We start from the raw sequence: 23,435 nt of genomic DNA, 5'->3' as shown, positions 1-23,435 counted from the left end.
GAAAAATCTTTTCTTGAAGGAATGAGTCAAATAAAATCCCACAATAACTCCAATTAAAGTATTATGAAAACACAACAATGCTGCTGGAAGTTTAAAGCTCTATAATTCTCAAATCCATAAACAGTTTCATATAACGTGTCTCTAAAGTTTCCAAATAGGTTAACAACTCTTTTTGAAAACAAGAAATAACAAATTAAATTTAAATACTCCAATACATCAATATGAATACAGGATTAAATCTTAAAAATGCACATTTACACTATACTCTAGTAGCCCAAATTCTTAATGCATTTCTTATGCATTCATAAGAATTAGATTATCTAGAAATTAGAGCCTAACACTTTCCTTTGCCAGCAAATATATATTTATTGCAGTGCAACATCACCAAACAATGTGACATCATGCTAATAATTAAGGAGTGTTATTCTAGCTTTATAGAAAGTCAAGAGACTTGCAGCCAAGTATTTGATTGGTTATGTCAAATCAATGTGAATTTCAGCCTCTCTCTCTCTTCTGCAGCTTAAAGCCTTTTGCTTCCCTCTTTTCTGTTTTTCCCTATTTTCCCTTGCTTTCTGAGGCACCACACTCAAGACTGTCTTTGCTTCTCATTCTTCTTGGCCACATCCTCAGGCATCTGCTCCTTTCCCATGTACACGGATGGCATTATATTAACAACCACCACCACCACCACCACCACCACCACCACCGGTTAAGTCAGTAATGATACATTGGGCTAAAGACTTTGGTTATAATGTACACTTAGAAGACTGGGAAAAGCTATGGAAAGAAGGTATAAACTTTACAGCGTGTAATGCTTTGAAAGAAAACATAATGAAAATGATGTATAGATGGTATATAACACCAGTAAAGTTGGCTAAAATGCATAAAGTAAGTAATAAATGTTGGAAATGTAAAGAAAAATAAGGTACCTTCTATTACATGTGGTGGGACTGTAAGAAAGTAAAATGCTTCTGGGAAATGATATACAATGAGATGAAGAAAATGTTGAAATATGCGTTTGTGAAAAAACCAGAAGCATTTTTACTGGGCATTGTAGGTACAGAAATTAATAGACAGGACAAAAATCTGTTTTTATATGCAACTATAGCAGTGAGAATATTATTAGCACAACGATGGAAACAGGAAGAATTACCAACAAAGGAGGAGTGGCAAATAAAACTGATGGAGTATGCAGAACTGGCAAAGTTGACTGGGAGAATCCGGAACCAGAAACACCTTAAGAAACAGACTTCCTTAAGATTTGGAAGAAATATATGATTTATTTGAAAGATAATTGCATTAATGTAACATCACTTGTAGGTTTACAAGACATTTTGTAAGGGGAACTATATAAATTATTGTAAAATGATTTAGGAAGGAAATAATTAGGAAATGAAGTTCAAAAGAATTAATTATAATAATAAAATGCTTGATTAGATAGTAAATTTGAAAAATCATTAGACAGAATTAATGGAAGTCTCAGGCTATAATAGCCAAAATGAGGATGATGTGATGTAATGTGAAGTTTTGTTTGGGAAATATATGCAAAAATTAATAAAAATGATTTTTAAACAACAACAACAGGTTTTTTTATTAAAAAAAACCACGGGCAGTCACTGACCCTTCTATCTGCCCTAACCCCTTGTGACAAAGAGTCCCAGGTAACAAGCATCAAAACCAAAAAAACTATATGAAGAGTTTAAAAATGATCAAATACATGGCTAAATCATAGAATCTAAGAGTTGGAAGGGACCCAACCCCTTGCAATGAAACATTTTCAAGATGGCCAGGAACAACATCTTTCAGCCAGGAAATACCTGGATGAATAGGAATGTTTTAAAATTCCATCTAAAAGTTAATAATGAAAGGGACAGACACACCTCACCACGGATCATATATTCACATCGAAGCCCCACCAATCTCTGCTAGAAGTTTCATCACCACCAAAACAAAATCATATAGTGCATTATAATATACATGTAATAGCACATTACAATACAGATATGGAAGCACAAATGTTTAGAATCAAAGTAGCAGTCAATTGTAGAACTTGACCCAATTATCTTTCTTCCATAAGGTTAACTACGTAATTTGAAATTTTCAAACAGATCAGAGAATTCTACAGGTTTCACCTGCTATACAAGACTTAAAATGTGAGTAAAACAGCTGAACAGCCAGTGGCTTCATGGTCAACTTTTAAGTTGACAAGAGAGAGAGAAATCAAAGTTGAGAACTCATTGGTGGCATCCGGCAGTTTTCCTATCTTCTTTACCACAGCAGAGAAAAAAAGTCATGAGTACAATTCATCTGGATAGGAAGCTCATTTCAAAAGACATTTCGCATTTCTAACTGTGATGATGTACCATGCCAAATTCAAGCTACGACAAAGCAATGTTAAAGATGCCTTCATGACATTATCTCATCTGTTTCTGGCTCACTATAGAAAGCAAAGGGCCCTTTCCAACAACTGATAAAGTTCAAAACCAAAAAAAAAAAAAAGAGCACATGGAGCACACCTCCAGCCATCAATGATTTTGGATATATTGAGCTTCAGACAGTGAGGAAAAAAATACAGTAACATCATCCAATGAGAAGAAACATACCAGATCTTCACTTTCAAGATTACTCCACAAGCCACAGCTATCATCTTATAAATGGAAATAGTGAACTATATCCGCCCCGCCCCATGATGACCTGGATTGCAAGTTGCAATCCTACCTCTCAGTGCAAATTATTCAAAGTTTACAACCTAGAAAACTGGAAACAACTGTTTGGTGTAAAAACTGTTGGCCATTTTGCAAACAGAAGGGCTCATTTGTTCAAGAAGGGAACTGAGATGAAGCAGAAGCTCCCTGCTAGAAGAAGAGGGGAAACCATTTTTGCTTATGCTTCCCTGCAGGCCCTCACCATCTCGTATCTCAGTCTCCAGAATGGAATAGATTTTCAGGGGATACAAGGAGAAAGTGGAATACGCAAATAAATAGTCTCTCCCCACCCTTTCTCCAGTCCAGTGCATGTCAAAGTCCACTGACTACAAGTCTAGATCCAACCACGAAAGACCAAAGGACAGTAAAACGATGGTTTTAAAGTTTTCAATGCTGTAGGAAATGTTGCTCCACAGATTTCTCAGGCCATCTTAGATTACCTGCTAGCTTGTCACGAGGTGAGCGACCAACATTTCTTAAAATTCTGATAAAAACTACTTCTTGTTGTTTTTTGCACTAATGGTGGGGAAATTCCTCAATGCCTTATTGAAGGGGCCACCAACCTTATTGGACCAGAAGACACATTTTGAATTCTGAGAAAGTCCTGTGGGCCATAATCACAAAATGGCTGCTATTATTTGGGGCGGGCTTCTGTGATGCTAGATACACACCCTACTCCCCTTTTAGTTATCCTATATTTGGGTGTTTTAAAACAGAATACACATAAGGCTCCACATAATTTGTCCCAATCTTTGACCATTATCACAGTTTTTGCTTTTTAATACTTGTGCAGAATGGCAACTTTCCATGTACTATTCCTAAATAATATACTTGCTCTCTATTGTTTGATATAATAAATAAGCAGTTTAAGCAATGGCTTTAATCATGACCACTTATAGCAGGCACTTAGCAGGTTTTATTTTATACAAGTAGTTAAAAAGGTTTTGGATCAGACAAAATGTTGCTCTTGTCTAGCATTCTATTCTATCAGTGGCTAACCAGATGCCTATAGGAAGCCCATAAGCAGAACATGATCGCAATAGACCTGCCCCATTACAGAAACTGATGATTAGAGACATATGGTCTCCAATACTGGATGTAATACAAAGCCATCATGACTTGTAGCTATGGATATACTTATTCTCTGTAAATTAGTCTAATTCCCTTTTAAAGTCGCCCAAATCTGTGGCCATCAAATTCCAGAGTTTAGCAATGAGCTTACATTCTGAAGAAGCACTTCCTTCCATCTTTCCTGAATCTTCCAACAGACATATTCACAGAATGACATTTAGTTCTAGTATTATGGGACAGGCAGAAAACATCCCTCTGTTCACCTTCTCCACACCATTAATAATTTCATACACCTCTACCATGTCCCATTGCCCCAAACAAAAGCCCCAAACGTTGTAGCCTTTCTTCTTAGGCAAGCTGCTTCAGCCCCTTGGAAAATTTTGGGTTCCCCTTTCTGAACTTTTTTCAGCTCTGCAATATCCTTTTTAAGGTGCAGTCACCAGAACTGTACACTTACAGTCACACCAGGCATATGTATAATAGCATTAAGATACTGGCAGTTTTATTTTCAGTCCTTTTCCTAGTGATCCCTAACCTAGAATTTGCCGCCTTCTTAACTGCTGCACAATGAGGGGGGGGGGGAATTCATCAAGCTATTCACCATGACTCCAAGATCTCTTTCCTGGTCACTAATCGCTAGACTCCATTGGTGTATTTGTGAAGTTAGGAGTTTTGTCCCAATATGCATCCCTTTACAGAAGTGTTCGCTAGACATTAAAATCTGTATCATGTAATGAAGGGGTTGAATGATTTAATTTGAAATAAGTTGACGCTGTTAACACACTGCAGTTATCAGCTAGTAGAAGACTATAAAACAAACCTCAAACAAAATTTAAAATTTTACTTTAAAGTATTACATGCAAAAACCAAACACGAAATAAAAAACCAAGAAAACAAGTCTATAATTAAGCAAACAATGCTGCCACTGCTGCTGCTTCAAGGTAACACTTCATCCAGTGAAAGTATACTTCATCCAGTGAAACATTTAGCCTTCGCCACTTGTGAAAGACAACAAGATCTCTTTACAATGTCTCATCTTTTTCAATAAATTTTGCATAGAAACATGTTGCTCAAGCACAGAGTTGCCTGCTGTCACACTGGAAGTATGATAAATGTTTAATGAAAACAACACCACACAGCTTGGTGTCAGACAACAGCTATCACACAGACCCACTTTGATCTAAAGAGGCACTTAAAAGGAGTTCTGAACATGCTTTCTACCACAGAACTCTTATAACCTATATGCAAATCAGGCAAAATTAGCATAAATGACTTCCTGCTGCATAAAGTACTAAGGTAAGAAAAATATGACAAGCTCCAAGAGTGTCTGACTGCTGTCAAACTAAGAATAGTCCAGGTTTCCTTGTTTATTGTCTCATGTTTTCTGCCAAGTGCTAAAAGCCCATCAACAGGCATTTATTTATAAAATTGTGGCCAGCAAAAGTCACTAGATAAGGGCATTAGTTATACAGAAAAGCCAGCTATAAAAATGAGCTAATTTCAACTGAAAAATGTTAGCCAAAACACTTTTTCTTTGGAAGTCCTTCATAGGGCATACACCAAAAAAGATACTCAAACATGTCCATTCCTGAATTGTAAGTGTGTCTGCCCCCCAAGTTACTATTCGCACTGGCTTCCCATTGGTGGGTCTCATGGTTCTTTTTAAATACAAAAGATCCCAAAAATCTGATGGTGCAAGCATTAAGCAGATAATACAAGCAACAAGTGTAAGTGACAATCACCATGACTCCAACTTACAACTCTTATGTACAATAAAAAGTTTGGCAAGGAGGTTCAGATCTAAGAAAAGTAAGAGAGAGGATCATCTCATTATTAAATGCTAGCACTGAACACAGTGGCTTCAAACATTTCTTCCTGTTGAGTCCACAATACAAGAATCCAAGAGATGAATCTTCCAGAAAATCCTGCAGTTCTTCAGGCCCATTGTGTAGAACATGCTAAAATATCAACATCCAGGTACCATCCTAACTGCTGTCAGAAAACCTAGTCTGATGAGACCTTGCCTTCTGGTGCTACTACGACATTCATTTTAAGTAATTCAAATATTTATTACCACCAGCTATTTAACTATAATATTTCAGTTGAAGTGAACACCAAAACAGAACAGACTTTCTTAGAAAGAGTATTCCATGGCTTAAGGAACAGTATATATAGTTTGGTTAATCATTTACCCACCTTTCTGCCTCACACCTGCTAGTTATCCCAAAAGGTAACAACTTTCAGCAGCACAAAAAGAGCTTAAGGCTTGTGAGTATCCCTTTCTTATCCAAATAGGGATAGAAACTGGCACTAAATAACAGTAACATGTTGCTGTTAGCAAGCTAAATCTTCAAAATGACAAATAGCTGTATAACAAAAGTTTCTTAGATCCATATTCCCTATGCAGGCATTCTTTGATCATCATCTGATTAAATGAAAACTATATTCCATGTCAAAAGGTATAGGAGGTATGAATTACATCAAGAACTTCCTGTCAAATTTCATTCAGTAGCTTATTAATATTTGAAGTGTTTCTAAACAGTATGAAAACCTTATTTTCAAAGCCCTACATATACAAGATGATCTCTGAGGGAGAGAGACCAATGTTGTAAATTGCTCTATTTTACCAAGATAATATGAATATTGCATAGAACAGAAAATCATGGTACCCCAGACTGTATGACTGATAATATACTCATGCTATTAAAGCATCTATCCCCTATCACTTCTAAACAGTCTATTCCTTTCAGCAACTTCCAACAAGGTCAAATGCCACTGATGTAACTCCTAGAGTTTGGGTCAAGGAGTCATAGTTCTGTGGCAGAACAATGTGCTCACTTAGGCAGTATCAATACTAGGAGTAACCTAAATGCACCAAAGTACATTCAATGACTCAGTAGTTATCACCAGGTACAAAATAACATGAAACTGAAAGACATATACCTAGCTCAGTTTCATAGCTGTCAACTTACAGATTTGAAAATAAGGGATCAGCAGCCAAAATAAGGGATTTTAGACAACCAGCAGGTTCCCAGCATGAAGTGGGGGCTGCCCAGCTCCCCTCATTCCCCGCAAGCCTTCCTTTCGCCGTGCCTCTCGCTTCTTCCTCACTCGCTCATCTCTCCCCACCATACTTCCTAGGGAGGGAGAGAGGAATGGGACGGTCTCTCCAGCTCCATCGCCGAGCCAAGGACAGCTGCAGCCCCACCGGGAGAGGCGAGGCGAGAGGGCAGGGAGGACATCGGGCTGCTGTTGCTAACCCCCCTCCCTCCCCGGCGGGGTGGAGACTGCTGCTCCTCCCGCCTCAGTTTTCTTTCGCCCGCCCCGCAGCGGCAGCGCACAGCCTGTTGGGTTTTTCTTTGAAAGTGAAAGCGCCCTGGGCACGCAGAGGCAGCGGGAAAGGCTTGCGCGGCTGCATTAGATGGGAGGGAGGAGAAGGGGGAGCGGAGATTGCAAAAAAAAACACAACCCCGCACACTCAGGGCGGGCTTGGTTTGTTCCTGTCGCTGAGAGAAGAGAGGAGGCGGGATTCTTGCTGAGCCGCCACCATTCCCTGACATGAAGGGACTCGGGGATCCTGGAAACTGGTGGCGTGATGTGTTTGGGCTGGGGGCGGTAGCAGCGCTTTTGCTGCTGCCGTCGCCTCTGTTGCTGCTGGAGAAAGGAGGTGACGACAACGAAGAGGAGGAAGACAAGGGGGCTTGGGCCAGGGTGGGCCGTTGCCTGGCGGTCCCAGGCTTGGGGGGGGGAGACGGATGCAGCAGAGCAGCGCATGGCTGTGGGGTGTAGTTGTTGCTGCCGGCGGCGGCGAAAAGAAGGGTCGGAGAGGCTGAGCCAGACTCAGGGAGGGAGGGAGAGGAGCTGCTTCCTTTGAAACCTGGGAAATTTATGGGACATCATCAATCCGGGACAGGACACGGTGCTGGGATAAGAGAGTTTCCCACCAAATAAGGGACGGTTGACAGCTATGCTCAGTTTAGTCCTTGTCAGAAACCTGGTACATGAATTTTGTATGAAGAAAATACCCCATTTTGTGAATGGTGAACAGGAAAGATCTATTAAAGTACTCTTTTTTTCTTTTTTGCAAACTAAAAACATCTGGTTAGACTTGGGCCATGCAAAGCAACACTGTTTGCTTCAATAAATCATCATAGTTGTGTTCCAATTACACAGTCAGACATAACATTGCTGCTATGCCGCAAATTGTAGTGTGAAGCAACCAACTGCCTCAAGAAAAGAAAACAAAACTTACAGCACACTTTCGTAGCAAATAAGAATTACTGCTTTTGCCAGAGATGGTTAAGTAATCCATCTGCTCCGTATCTGGAAAAGAACTGACCAGATCCACACCTTCTGGATCATTGTGTAGATCAAAATATATTGTGGCAATCGCCCCACACTTTGAACTGCTATTTAGAATTTGACAAGGTGGTTCATGGGCCACCTTTAACATTTTTTTTATTTTAAAAACCCCAAAAACACGTATTTCTAGCTGCTTGAATTAGCCTTCATTTTTTCCATATACAAAGCGTTTCAGAGGTTGGTGAGGTGACATCATCACATCCCATTACTCCTGGAGTTCAAGAGGCAATTTCAGCACCATTTTCAAAGTGTGTGGGTAGTGTAAAGTAGATGTCCTTTTTGCTATTCCAAGTGGCTAGCCAAACACGTTTAAAAAAGAGAAGTTAAAAGAAGGATCACCTTATCAAATTGAAAGTGGATAAAGTGGAGGGGTTTGGTGCAGGGTACTGTTTTGTTGTCATTTGTATTTTTGTTTTTGTTTTTTGCACACATTTATGTAGAAATGAGATAAAACAGGCAAAAGAGGGAACCAAAGTAGAAAAGAACTTGAATGGAATAAGCATATTCCTACTCGTGAGCCTACCTCCAATACCATCGTCTAAGAATAATCTTCTTACATTTAAGCTATTTTTAATGTTACAAAAAACTAAATGATACAAGTTTGGTTATTTTATTAACAAGTTTTTGTTAATGAAACAGGGGAATGAATGTGCCCCTGGTGTTGTGGAGACTTTATTAGGTTCTCTAACAATGCTGCCAGTGTAGACATAGAGACAGAGTTGGCTTCCAGGACTGCTGAAGGGTCTGGTTCCAGCATCTCTAGAAAACTATATGGTGTATCCAGCTTGAGCCTGATGCCCAGTTAACAAGCTTTTTATACTGCTGTAAACCTTTGTTTCACTGACAAAGCTTCTAACCTAACACAGCTACAACATTTCACTTCAAAGGCCACATCCTTGGAAAGCAACCATCTGTCTACAACTCACTTCATATTCAATGTTTATCTTATGCTCCTCAACACCAACACCACCATTTCTGACATCACTGGACAAACACTTGTCAAAGCATACAGCACAGATGTAACAAGCCTTGAAGAAAAGCACTCCAGATAACACTTTAAAAAGCCCGTTTGGACAAACACTGGGAACACAAACACCGTGGAATATCTAGGTACGCCAATACCGGCAAGTTCAGCAGCAATAAAATAGCATCTTTCTGTGACCGGCAAACTCACATACTAGATCTCACCTTTTCTTAAAAGATATTAAAACAGATTGAACTTCTTCTGACCAATGTGAATTATTCCATGGTCCAGAATTGCTTAGACATCATTCTACACTATAGATTAGATAGATAGATAGATAGATAGATAGATAGATGATAGATAAATGATAGATTAGATAGATAGATGATAGATGATTATATATATATATATATATATATATATATATATATATATATTATTATATATTGATATATATATTGATATAGGTAGATAGATAGGTTAAGTACTTAATTCGTTCCAGAGGTCCGTACTTAACCTGAAACTGTTCTTAACCTGAAGCACCACTTTAGCTAATGGGGCCTCCTGCTGCTGCCGCACTGCCAGAGGACGATTTCTGTTCTCATTCTGAAGCAAAGTTCTTAACCTGAAGCACTATTTCTGGGTTAGCGGAGTCTGTAACCTGAAGCATATGTAACCTGAAACATATGTAACCTGAGGTACCACTGTATATGATATCCAGAGGTTGGTTAAAGTCAGTATTCAGGTATATTTTTAACTGGTTGAAAAAGATTGACGCTGTAGGTGCCTGATGCAGTGCTGCATATCTGAAGCAAGATCACTCCATTAAGGGAGAGCCACCCTAATGAAAGCCCTCTTCCAAGTTGTTGTGAGATGGATTTCTGCCAGACGTCTTGTGGATAATAGGGCCTCCTCTGACGATCTTAGTAAACAGGCAGGTCTGTACCAAAAGAAGTGTTCTATCAGATTGCCTAGTTTCAAGCTGTTTAGAGCTTGTAAATCCCTAACAAGACGTTTAACTTGGCTCAGGAGCAAATAGGCAGCCAATGCAATTCTTTTAGCACACAAGTTACCTGTGTGTGGCAGAGTGCGCCACTAAGCAACCTAGTCCCCACATTTTGCACCAGCTGCAGTTTTCAAACTAACCTTATCAGCAGCCCCAGAGAGCTCATTGCCATAGTTCAGCCTAGAAGTTACCAATGTGTGAGTCACTGTAGCTAAACAGTTACAGCCATACCAGCTGAACCTAGTAAAAGGTGCTCCAAACCACTAAGGCCATCTGGTTCCCCAGTGACTGCATACCCATTCCTTCAGAGAGTGTGCAACTCCACCTAAAACAGATAAACCTTCCAGTTCCCAAACTTGAGGACAACTCACTCACAGACCTATTTTGCCCCGATTCAGTTTTAGTTTATTGGCCCTAATCCATCCCATCACTTCATCCAGACATATTATTTTAGTCCTCTGTTTCTTTAAACTCTGGATCTGTGAACGTGAATTTTATGTCAAGCAAAGAAGGAATGACAGGATCCAAGATGCTGAACTTATGCTCATAATATATTTTTATTCCTAAATCATTTTGTACGCTGTCTGCAGCAAAATAAAATTAGTAATGCTTGCTTAGCTTACAACATTGTTGAAAATATTACTGAGATCATGCATATGAAGCTCTTTGCACACTCTGAAGTGCTACAGAAATATTTTTATTATTATGACTCAGTATTGCCACATACACAGCAGAAACAATTGCTACAGATAGTGAAAGACACATGCTAACATGGTGATAGAAACAGGAAAAACAAGGTCCTAATGAATGGCCTTGCTTGCACATCACATAAACCATAGTTTAAAATACTATAGTTTAAAATACTATGGTTTGATGTAAAAAAAAAAAGCAGCCTGCTACTGTACGGTGATCAAAAGTTCCCATAGTGCTCCTCCGCTACAGACATAGGTTAAAGTATGGCTTGTGTTCTCCAAATCCAGGAGCAGGTTTGTGTCCTCCAAAAAACTCACAAATGGAAACCAATGTTTATTCTTATTTTACAGCTCATTGTTTGTTTGTTTGTTTGTTTGTAACAAACCATGAGCCTGAGTTAATATGACACAGCATGCCAGGCTTGCCTTTCCACAACACAACAGCAGTAAGAGCAGTGGAGTGGAGCAAGACATTTTCAGCAATGTGCACCAACTTACTGCTCATTCACATTAAACCTTAATTTGTTTTAAACTATGACATGTGAACTGGGCCGATGCCTGTGACTACTAGTTCCTGCAGATATGCTGATGTTAAATACCGGTAACTGCTGACCAGATTAGTGGCCTGCATTTGGGGGCAGGAGAGAAGGACCACTGGGATCTATATAAGATCACAACATATTAAATATTTCTAAAAGAAATTACTTGAAACCAAGGGGAAAAATAATACTATGATATTCAAACTATCTCACTATTTCATTAATTAATTTCCTTTGTTACTTACCCACTTTGGGTATAATGCTGGTCCTTTTCTTTTCCTCTAGCCCGATCCTTCTCTCTTGTCTTCTCTTTATCTCTGCCTTTACGTCTTTCTTTATCACGAGATCTGCTGCGTGTTCTTCTGTGACTGGTCCTTTCACTGCTTCGGCTATAAGACCGTTGTTGAGGTCTGGAGTGGGACCTATAAGGTTGAACAGTAAGCAAAGTGGGTTTGTTTGTTTCTTCCAGTGATGGACCCACACCTTTGGAACTCTCTTCCCAGGAAGATACATATGGCCCCATCACTGCTGGTTTTTAAAAAGCTGCTGCGCTTAATTGCAATTACTATATTTTCAGGAATGCTAGGCTCCCGCAAAAAATTACCTTGTGAGGGTGTTGTACCCTGAAAGCGGTCTTAAAATTATTTAAATAAACAAACAAACTATGGTTTACACATATCACACTTTTCCACTTCAGAGCAAAGCAGCAAAATATGGCTTGTTGCTGCATCAGGAATGCAAGTATTTTATTGCAACCTATGTGGGGGTAGAAGGAGGAAGCATGTGATTTCAAGGCTGTTCATAATGCTAAACCATTTTTTGCATTACTTTTTAATGGAGCTCTTAAGTTATTCTCCATGAGCACAGGCAGTATAACGCAGAACACTAGCTGCTAGGAAGAAATGAGAAGAGATGGTGACAATCACACTTTAATCTTTTATTTTGTACAAACTTTTTAAAAAACCCTCGATTTCACAGTGCAGATATAAAACCCTGTATGCTTCCTATTAGAAATCCTGATTTTAAGCATATACAAATGTAATGCAATACCTGAGGATTGATTAAAATTTCTTAAACAGAATGGTGGTCCTAATGAAGCAGCAACCACTGACAGTTGCCTTGGATCCTTTCAAACAGATGATGAGGAATGTTCTGCAATGAATTCAATGAACTGCCACTCCATACAGCTATAGCTTTAGTGAAAAATGCTGATGTTGCAGATTCTAAATCAGTTTAGAACCAGTCTTCTATAATCCACTCAATGTGGCATTGTCTTTATTGGAAGGTGTTGAATGGTTCACTTTATGCCACTAGGAGGTTATCCCACCAATATACCAGGTTCACAGTTCCCCAAAATTTTCTGGAAACATTTCAAGTGCTGCTTCTTACCGATAAAGCTTCCACATACAAAACTTAGAAAGATAACTTTTTCCCTTAGGGTACAAGCTTACGCTGCATTCAGACGCACTAAATCATGGTATAGTGCTGTAAGAATGAATGTGCAAGAGTAAGTCTTAGACCTAAAGACTCTTCCCTTTCTTGCTTTTTCATACACAAGACAATGAGATCTAAAGTCTACATTTGCAGTGTATCACAAACTGCACTTTCCCATTTTGTCCAAATCCTGGTTTGTTAACAAAACGTAGTTGTTGTTTTTCTACAAACCACAGTTCTAGGAAACTACATTTTGTTTACAAACTGCAAATGAAAGATTAGAACTGTATATGAAGGAGGAACCGTAGCACTAGCCCGTGGTTTAATATTACATCGGAATGCAACTTTAGTCTCATAGCTACAACAGGCCCTCCAAGTGTCCCTATTTTCCAGGGACATCCCTGATTTAGAGAAGCTGTCCCACTTTCTGATTTGATCCCAGAATGTCCTGCTTTTCCTTAGGTTGTCCTTATTTTCACTGGATAAATGTTGGAGGGAATGGTAGAATGTCCCATTTTCAATGGAGAAATGTTGGAGGGTATGGAGTTATGCAAGCACTGAGCCATCTGAAGGCAATCCTGTACAGCAGGGGTTGTCAACCTGGTCCCTACCGCCCACTAGTGGGTGTTTCAGGATTCTAGGTGGGCGGTAGAGGGTTCTACGGCACAAGCTGAATCCTCTTTCCATTGAGCACTGGTGGGCAGTAAGGAAATTTTACCATCAAGAAAGATGCATGAGCGGGTGGTAGGTATAAAAAGGTTGACTACCCCTGCTGTATAGGGAAGGGTTTTTTTTAATGTTTAATATCTTATTGTGTTTTTATATATGTCGGAAGCTGGGGCAAACCATTAAGATATGTAGGGTATAAATAGTAAAAGAATCATTATGGAATAGGATGTCCCTATTTTCATCGGTGAAATGTTGGAGGGTATGCGACAAGTGTCCACTTTATACAGCAAGGATAGGGAAACAGGCCTGGCAGCCAAGTGTGACAATCCAGGCCTCAAGGATTCTGCCTAGGCCACAAGTACCCTGACCAGGCTACACTTCTCACTGGCCCTACTCCAAACTCTCCCTTGAGGGCTTTTGCTGGCTTGGAAGGTGCTCTTAAACTGTGATGATGCCTGGATGGATAGTTGTGCGAGAGGGTATGCATAGAATTTCCTGGCTTTAGTGTGGCTAGAATACAACCTTGCTGTACAAAGGGAAGAGTTGTGTCCTTTGTTACACTCATTTTTGTTTGTATCCACATCTACTTTTGCCTCCAGCTGCACCCACCACTGCCATAAGCACACTCCAGGAGGCTGTTCGTGTTGCAAAATGTTCCCCACCCCATTATACATTATGTTAGCCAATGCCAGCACAGTTCAGGTTATGAGATACTGGTCTCTAAAACCATGCTATATAATCCCATGAGGCATGGATTCGCTAGTCCAGTTTGAGGCACTTGGGACTCATGCTGCAGAAGCATTTGGTGCTGTAAAATTCTGATTCACAATGGTGAACCTGGGGTTCAAATCTCCCCTCAGCCATGAAGCTCACTGGGTGACCTTGGCCAGTCAACATATTTTAGCCTACCCTACCTCACAGGGTTGTTGTGAAGATGAAATGGGGAGGAGTAGGGCTGGGCGATATCAGTTTTTCAACATGGCAGTGTTTCACCAGCCAAACATCGCGGTTTGGCAATATACCGCGATACTGAAAAAACAAGTTGCATTGGCCTCTGCCCGCGAAGCACCTGGTGAAACTTCCCCAGCTCTCACTCACGGACTGGGACAACACAGCTTGTTTGCACAGCTCAGCTGGGGATTGAGAAGGTTCCCCCTTCCCAGCTGAGACAGCCCCAGCACTCCTGCTGCTTGCGCCAAATGTGTAATAGAGCAGGCAACATCATTGGTTGTCCTACATCTACTGAATCCCATTCCTACTGAGACCACCAAAGTATAGACCTCTCCTTTTTACTAGGAGGAAAAATAACATAGGGCTAAGGGCTAAGGAGAGATGAGAATTTACCTTGAAATGAAAGTGGGGTATGCTTATTCCTATGTTGATTTCAATGAGTCTAATCCACATATAATTTATTAAAGATAGCATCCTGAATTTTTAACAAGATTCTATTACGTATAGTTTCATAGTTACAATCGGACGACAAAGTAGTTTTATCATAGAAAGGAAGACAAAAAAGGAAGTGATGGTGTAGAAGAAATTAACATGGAAAATGGGCTACCAGACCTGCCCCCTCCAAAAAAAGGGGGGAAAGCTTTCAGAGCACCATAGCACACACCCATCATGCCAAAGGTTAAGTCATTTAGTCAAGTTCAAAGATCTTCAAAGACTTCTTAGATCCAGATAAGCCCATATGCTACAAAAATCCTATGAAAAAGCCATTTCTTTCCAATCTTTTTATGTCTAACTTACAGAACACACACAGATGCTTGGCATCACTCAGCATCCCGGAATTTCACACCAGATAATAAGAGTTCACCAAAATATTTCCTGTCTGACTCCTAAGCAATGTCTTTATTCCTTCAGCACTTTGCCCACTTGCTTTAAAAAAAACCCCTGAAAACCCTGAAAATATCTATAAAAGACTATTCAGTTACTGCACAATAAGTGCTAATTTGCTAATTTCTTCACAGGTAATCAATTAAAATGTAAAATATTGGATAAAATGACTTGCACTAAATTTAACAGCTGCTCCATAAGCATAATTAGTTTCACAAGAGCCATATGTAATCCAAACAGAGACAGAGTTGAAACAAATAAAGCAGATTTTAAAACTAGTTTGAGGAAATCTGCATTTAATTAGCAGGTGGGCACTACAACTGCATACTGTTTTTATACATTTGTATTTATGAAGTGACAGAAGATCTAAGGGCTTTTTAAAATGGCGTTTATTGTTTGAATGAGAACTGTTTTGCTGCACACTAAAGTGATTTAAGCCCTCATAGCTCTGCTTTAAAAAAAAACATAAATGGTGAAAGAAAACATGTGGAAAACTGTAAAACTAGAAAGAATTTGCGACAAAAAACAGATACACATACCATATCCAAAAGGAAACTACACTTAATTAAATATACACTACATCTGGAATATCAGCCTAATAAAATGTGAAACTACTAATTTTCATTGTTCTCTAGGAAATGAGGTCAGTGTCATTTAGCATTACCCCAATTATATTGCTCCAACACACTAAAATGCCATCTAATTTTTTTTTTAATAGTTAAAAAATCAACAACACACACTTTTCAAAAGTAAAAAAATAGTTTGGGTCTTCTTTTCACCCCACTCTATCAGACAGCTTAAGCAAATGATATCAAAGATGAGGACTAGTCTTAAGATGGCATGTGCTAAATTTTAATGACTTATGAACACTGGAAAACAGCACCCACCCATGAATTGGGTTTTCAATAATGTCAAGTTTTTATGGACACACCTATCAATAACAGCCGTTGGTTTAATGACAGTCCTTGTAATTTAAGTCTCCCTAAAAAACGTCAACCAACACTTTTGGCAATATATTTACAACAACATTTCAAATTATAAATAATATTATTCCATTCAAGATACAAGCTATGAGATAAATACAACAGAGTTGCACAACTTATTTTCAACCTGATAGGTTGGAAGCAGATTGGCCCATTCCACAATGGAAGAGCTCTTCCACTCACAGAAGGCACCAAGATTCAGCAAAGTCTCCCCACTGGAGGAGGAAGAGAGAAGGTGATGACATTTCCTCCTTTCTCCTGCAGTCCCTTACATTGCCTCTCATGCTGCTCCAGCAGTCCCCCAACCTTCTGGGGCACTTTTCCTGAGGCGCAACGGGCTGCAGAAGGATTAAGCGTTGATAAAGATTGTCTCCCCGACCCCCTTCATCCAGCACAAGCTGAATGTCGCTGAGCAGAACTAGATCCAACTGAAATATTTTCCTGCAGTCATCTTACAGCATTGTAAGATCTGGTCTTCTTGAATGAATTCAAGACTAAGTGCTTCTTCACCTCACAGTCCATGCCTAGCAAACCTGTTGGGCATGGACAGAGATGCAAAGATCACAAAACAAAACAAAAAATGTGTGTTGCTCATTCATGAGATCAAACTACACATGGATTATCACCGAAGACTATTGTTAAATGCATTATATCAATTCACCTACACTGTTAGGAAACAAAATTTCTGCTTTATTTGAGATACATTTAAGTCTGCATAAGCCAATTTGGAAGCAATCTACTCTCACACTTTAATGCTCATAAGTGTTTCATTTCTACCTCTAAAGATGTAAAGAGTCATACAGTACTGGTAAATTATCCAAAATGTTCTAGCACTCATGTGTATATTGGCCCTACCCTCTGCCCTGTGTTTATACATATCCCACATGCACAAGCACACAGAACATGCATGCTTTCCACCTCCATGCCTCACTCCTCCGGTCCTGGAAAACCCCGTTATCTTACTCCCTTACTCATCTGAAGTGCCTTTTTTATCTAGAGAACCCAGCAAAATACTTTACACAAGTCAAAACAAACAGCTTTTCTGGATGTTCATAAGTTCTGCAGATGTAGGGCTAAGGTTGCCAAGAAAAACACTTAGCGTGATCAGGTATGGACACACACAACTTTGCTTGGATCTAATAGCTAGATGTATATTCATTTATTACAGATTTTTAATGTTGAACATTGTTATACAGGCAACTCCCCACTTACATTATGTTCTTGCCCCCCATGCATGTCAGTGAAAATCACGTAAGTAGGGAGTGCCATCTAAACACCCTTTAAATGCCCTCTCTGTCATTCCCTCTCCAGTCCAGATCAAAAATACTGTACCCAAAATATCCACAACTGGAACTCAAGCTCTGGGGTCAGCAGGAGGCCGGAGGACATGCGGAAAAGCAGCCGCCGCTGCTATGCTACCACACATATCAGCTGTTAGATGAGGCTAAGCACCCTAAATAAAACCCTGCTGTGCCTCCAGTCTCTTCTCCGCCCTCACTGAAGTCCTCGAAGCGTGTCTTCATGAGCCACAAGGACTCTCCAGCTCTCTCCCTCCATTCCCTGGTATGAATTAAATTACATGCTACACATATACGGTTGCGCACAAGTCAATCACACATAAGTGTGGGGGTGCCTGTATTTCTATTAGTGCCTTCTACTACTACTAAAGGGTTTCTTTGCTGGCAGCATCGTTCTACAAGATAAAAATCCATCTCTTGATTCTAAGTTATTTGTTTTAAGATTATTTTACATACAATAGGCAGTGTGGAGTTAGTTAAGAAGCTATTAAATAATTTGTCAGATATTCTCAACACATCACATATTAAAATTTTGCAGTATTTATTGTTAGACACAATAAAAAATGTGTAGACTACTACTCTAAAACGTAAGATTGTTAAAGTTCTGATTTCTAGCACCACTGCATACATAGATGGTTTACCACATTTTCAAAACTCAACATACTTAAAATCAATAACATTAGGAACATTTCAATTTTCACCTTGATGAATACGGAACTTTTCCTCTGTTGCACTTAGATGCCCTTGAATCTGAACCCAGAGGTCTCACTTTTCACCCACAATAAGTCATCACTACTAGCCTGCAGCTTCTCTCACCACCCCCATTCCCCTTGTTTGACCACGGGAAGTTCCAAGCAAGGAGGGGAAGAAGAGTTCCCATATCTCATGTAGCTCAACAGTTGAGCTTTCATGTCATAATTTGCGGGCCCTATCCCTGGTATCTCGAGGAAAAAAGCACTATTTAAAACTGGAGAGCCATTGCCAGTCATTGCAGACAATACTGAGCTAGACAGACTAATGGTCTGACTCTGCATAAGGTAACTCCTGTTGCTAAGTTTCCAGGTCCTAGAGGGGAAGGGAGTACTTTCTCCCTGCCATTGGCATCCTTGTGATCTAGTAGTACTCCCTTTCTTCCCCGACATCCTCTGGAATTGCCAATCAAAATGATGGGTATTTCACTAGTACCTAACAAAGAACTGCTGACATTTATCACTCTCTGAATATTAGAGTATCTATTCTATCAACTGATTTAAGATATACAGAGGCAGTGGAAACCACCTACAAAAGACAAAAAGGTGGGGGAGGGGACTTTGGGGATGAGGTGGAAAGGGAGATGAAGGGGGCTTGGTCAGGTGTAAAAAGAGGAAGATTGATAAGTGTGTGGGGTTGGTTAGTGATGCAAGCGGGGCAGCAACCTCTAGTATGGCTATTAAAAGCTCAGGTTCAGGGATAGCAGTCAAAACCTGAGTCCTCTACAAAAACATAAAAAGATTCCTTACATCAAGTCAGAGTTTGTTCTCCTAACAAGTATTATCTACTTTGAATGGCAGTACCTCTCCAGGGTGTCAGGAGGTATACAAATTAAAAGTGAAATGAAATCAAATATGTTCTTCCCTTTTGGCTTTTAATCTTTTCTAAAGCACAAAGATTTTTTTTAGTAAGTGGATAATAAGTAAATAACAATAAGAATAGTTTGTTAGATCCAACTGATTTCAGAACTAAATTATCCTCAGGCACGATGCTACTGAGAGCCAAAGTAGATGAAAAATTAAATGTTTTCTGCATTTAACGCATCTTGCATTTCCTTTAAAAATACCATCTACATGGGCACCTGATCTAGACCAGGAATGTAGTGCATAGAGAAGATGGTTTAACCTCTATATTGATCAACATGTGTTGCTCCACTTACTTTTGCTTCTGGTCCTACCCATTCCTGGAAATGTACCTAGAAGGGAATGTAGCCCTTGAGTTGAAAAGGGTTTCCCACCCAGATCCACAGACTCATATCCTGCTCCAGGCCCCAAACTCCTATAGAATTCAAGGAGGTTAAGGTCTCACACACAACCAACGGTGGGATTGGTCAAGTGTGCAAAGTCAAAGACAAACCAGGGGCAGATCCAAGTTATCAGTATCAGCTGAAAGCATGATTCAGTGACAGTATTAGATGACAACAATCCAGGCGACAGCAACAGAAATGATCCAATCTAGGCAAAGTAGGTTAAGGAGCTAGAGACTTGTGTTGTTCCAACAACTAGCAAGCTCAAAGCAAGGAATGATATAGGTCAGCCTCTTTGGCCACACCCAGCGGTTGGTACTTAAGGGTATTCTACAAGTCCTTCATCTTGAGGAGTACCTTTATTCATAAGTACTCATTTACTCCTGAGTTGCACAGCAACTTTGGAATCAGGTGGTTGGACTTGATCATGGGCCTACAGCCTGGGTAGCTGTACTCTTGAAAGTCTCTCCTTCAGACACCACTAGGCGCTTATTCATGGACATTCTGACTGGAACACACCATGAGGGCCCCTGAAGATGATCCCCAGAGGTAGGTCTCAGGAGGCTCTCCCTGGAATATGGATATCTTCAGGGACGGCAATGCAGGACTCTGCCTGCTCCCAGAAGTTTTTGGACAACGGGAGGTCCAGTTCATCTTCTGAGGTCAGGGCCAGTCACAACAACACATTTCAAAGAGTTGGTTTTGTGTGTGGCTTAGCCTTGATTAACTCAAAGAACACCTCCTCCTGTATGAATCCCCCAGCACTTGAAATCTTCTGATGAGATACTGAACCAAAATCCAGGCTAAATTAACTTCTGCACCTTTTCGTTAGTAGCTTCAACACTCTGGAACATTCTTCCTTGAGGAAGCTGGGCAGCCTCCATCTTGATTGCTTTTCATATATTCCATACATTCTTTTGGAAATTCTGAATGAAATCTACTTACTGACTACTGGTATCCCCCACTGTGCTGCTATCCATCCCATTTTGCTACTCTTTTATTGTTTAATTGTTGGTTTCAATTTGAATGGTTTATATTATCTTATTGATGATTTTTAAAATATGCTAACCACCATGGACTTCCTGGATGAATAGAAATATATAAATATTTTGAACACATGAACACTGAAAAGAGGTGTCTGTAGAGCAAATAATAAAGGAATCTCTGGGGGGAGGGGGAGGTTTTTTATAGTGTTTAATCTACTAGCTGACCTAGGTCATACTGTTTAAGTGCATGTTACAAAGTTCTCTCCCAATTTAAATGTTATTTTAAAATGTACAAAAATCTATTTATCACATTTACTTTAAATGGGAACATATAATCTTATGTTTTAATATTAAGTATATTTATCAGAACGGAAAGGATAATATTGACCTCTTTTATTAAGTCTACAATGTGCTTCTCTGTTGTTTGCTTAAAGGTATATGAATGGCTTCTGTACCTTGACAACATCCCACAGGTGGTCATGATTATGTTTAACAGGACAATGAACTCATTGAAAACTTTTTACAGACGCTTACCTAATGGGATGTCACATTAAATCTGATAAACTACAATAAAATAACTATATACCAATTAGGTCATAGTGAAGAAATCACTTTAACCTGACATTCCAGCATTCACAAATTCTTAAAACAAACTGGTGCACTTACATTGATGTACAACTGAGTTTCTAGAACAAGTGCCGATATTAAGCAACTTTCATGTATCAGAAGATGTCTGACTGTGTGTCGAATGAGAGAGCGAGAGAGAGAGAGAAAGCTGTCAACATCTTGGATATGGATAGCTCTAACTACAGAACTCTGGTAAATGTCAGAATTCGATTTGACTGCTTTTTGCTTCCACTCTTAATGCTTAATGACTAATTCCTTAGAGATATCATTGAAAGCCCTAAAATGTTGTCCTTGGGTAGAAACTTTCACTCAGCAATCAATTGGGAGCAAATTAGATGACTGTGTTGAAATGTACTGCACTGTTTAAGCTAACAAATGAACGAAGAATGGTAGGATATGGGAACATATGCCACCTCACTGAAGTTGTTAAAGGGTCTGTTGGAAGAATATTTGGTTTCCAGTGAAGCTAATATGGCATGAGAAGGGACAGTGATGAAAAAATACCAAGTCATATGGAAATCCAAATATAGTGACAGACACAATTATTTTACTAATTGCTAATGAATACAGTAAAGTGATTTCAAAAAGCAAAACTTTGCTTGGACTACTTCAGGTTTTGACCTCTGTATGAGCAAATGCATTTCAAACTGAAGCCCACCAAAATTGATTAACGGCGCCAGCCAAGGCCAGCATGTAGTTGAAGCTTTTTCCATCTATCACATGGCCCCAAGGATGGTTAAATGAACCTTAAAATGGCTACAAACAGCTCAATGACTACACAGAGTCCTGCCAATTAGAAATAATTAGGCAGTCATTTTGGTGGTAAGTCTTTTTAAGTGCATACATAATGATGCAATGATGCTTATTAGCGATCTCATATGAGCTATGCTCAAACAGCCTGAAATAATTATGCAACTATCACAAAGCCTTGCAAATCTCTGTACTTCACCTTAATGCATTTAAAAAACCACTTCATTACCTCCAGTAATTAATCCTCCATTAATTGCAGGAAAAGCCCAGTTTACCATGCTTCGTTTCTAATTATCTTATAAATAGTTATGGTTCTAATTAATGTGTTCATTAAGCTGAATATCTTTCTCAAAGCCATGCTCAGAGCAAAGGTTCCACTTTTGAGAGAAAAGGCCTAACTAGCCATAAGGTGAAGCTATTTTGGATGTATTTGCTTTTATTTTACTATATTCAACCTCCTAATTGGCATTTAAAATCTAATTTGGAAGAAATTCAAGAAGCCTATATAGAGAAAGACTTTTTTCATTCATCTGTAATCAAAAAGCTTAACAGTTTTAATAGACTAACTTTTAGCATACATTTGATATAGATAGGTAGCAGATTTTCAGTGTGAGTCACCAAGTGAAATGCCTATCTATATTCAAAAAGGGGGGAAATAACACTTAGTGTATAAAAACCAGGTATTTCTTACCATTAAGCACTTTTATACAATTAGGTAAAATTACTTTTATTATTTGTCTAATCCTTTTATAGGCTGAGACCAAAATAATTTTGAAATACACAAGCATATATATATATAGTGACTAATAACAGATATATAGGTACAATATAAAGGTACAATTAAAGGCTCGATTCAGATACAATGTCAAAATGTGATTTAAAAAGCTTAACCATGGTTTGACCTGACACCCAAATCAGTTGTGTAGCCAAGGTATTTTAGACCCTGGACTTTGAAGGTCTCATACCCACCACCCAGTCACACTTTTAAGGTTGTGAAGTACAGTTACGAAGTTTCAGTAATTAAGTACAGAATTAACATTTCTCTTCTCCCTTATTCCAGACGTGGAATGTACAGGCAACCCAAGAGGAGCTCACAGTCATTTTGCTCCTCCCTCATGAGTCCTTTTTGCCCCCATGACACACCAAGTCAGGATTTAGCTCAGAACAGTTAGGGAACCTTTGGCCCACCAGATATTGTTGTCCTATCTTTCCTGACCATTGGGCCATGCTGGCTGGGGCTGATGGGGGCTGAAATTCAACTACATATGGAGAGCTATAGGCTCACCACCCTTGATTCAGCATGTCATCCAAGCAATGGCTCATGGCTAAGCTCTCACCTCACTAATCATGAGCTGTAGACAAAAAACAACCCTTGGATAAAGATCATGGTTAGCAATAAGAAAGCTTAATCATGAGACCTTAGCTTATCTCATCAGCAGTAAAAAGGATCAGGGAAAAACAAAGCATCTGCAAGCTCTTTTCCAGGAGCCCACATGGTCTCAGTAAGCCACAATTTG

At 39.4% G+C, this 23,435-nt stretch overlaps 1 protein-coding gene across 3 annotated transcripts in view; it reads right to left on the bottom strand.

The window, feature by feature from the left end:
* The window catches only part of RSRC1 (arginine and serine rich coiled-coil 1), a 177,859-nt gene that overhangs the window by 129,401 nt on the left and 25,023 nt on the right, over nucleotides 1-23,435 (bottom strand). For all 3 annotated transcript variants that reach the window (XM_079978179.1, XM_079978180.1, XM_079978178.1), the window contains one exon: nucleotides 11,585-11,761. In XM_079978179.1, the coding sequence (XP_079834305.1) occupies nucleotides 11,585-11,761 (177 nt within the window). The remainder of the gene's footprint in view (nucleotides 1-11,584; nucleotides 11,762-23,435) is intronic.

Source organism: Podarcis cretensis (assembly GCF_951804945.1).
Source record: "Podarcis cretensis genome assembly, chromosome: 5".
Taxonomy (NCBI): Eukaryota; Metazoa; Chordata; class Lepidosauria; order Squamata; family Lacertidae; genus Podarcis; species Podarcis cretensis.
Note: the sequence above shows the minus strand (reverse complement) of the source record. Positions and strands in the feature narration are given on the sequence as shown.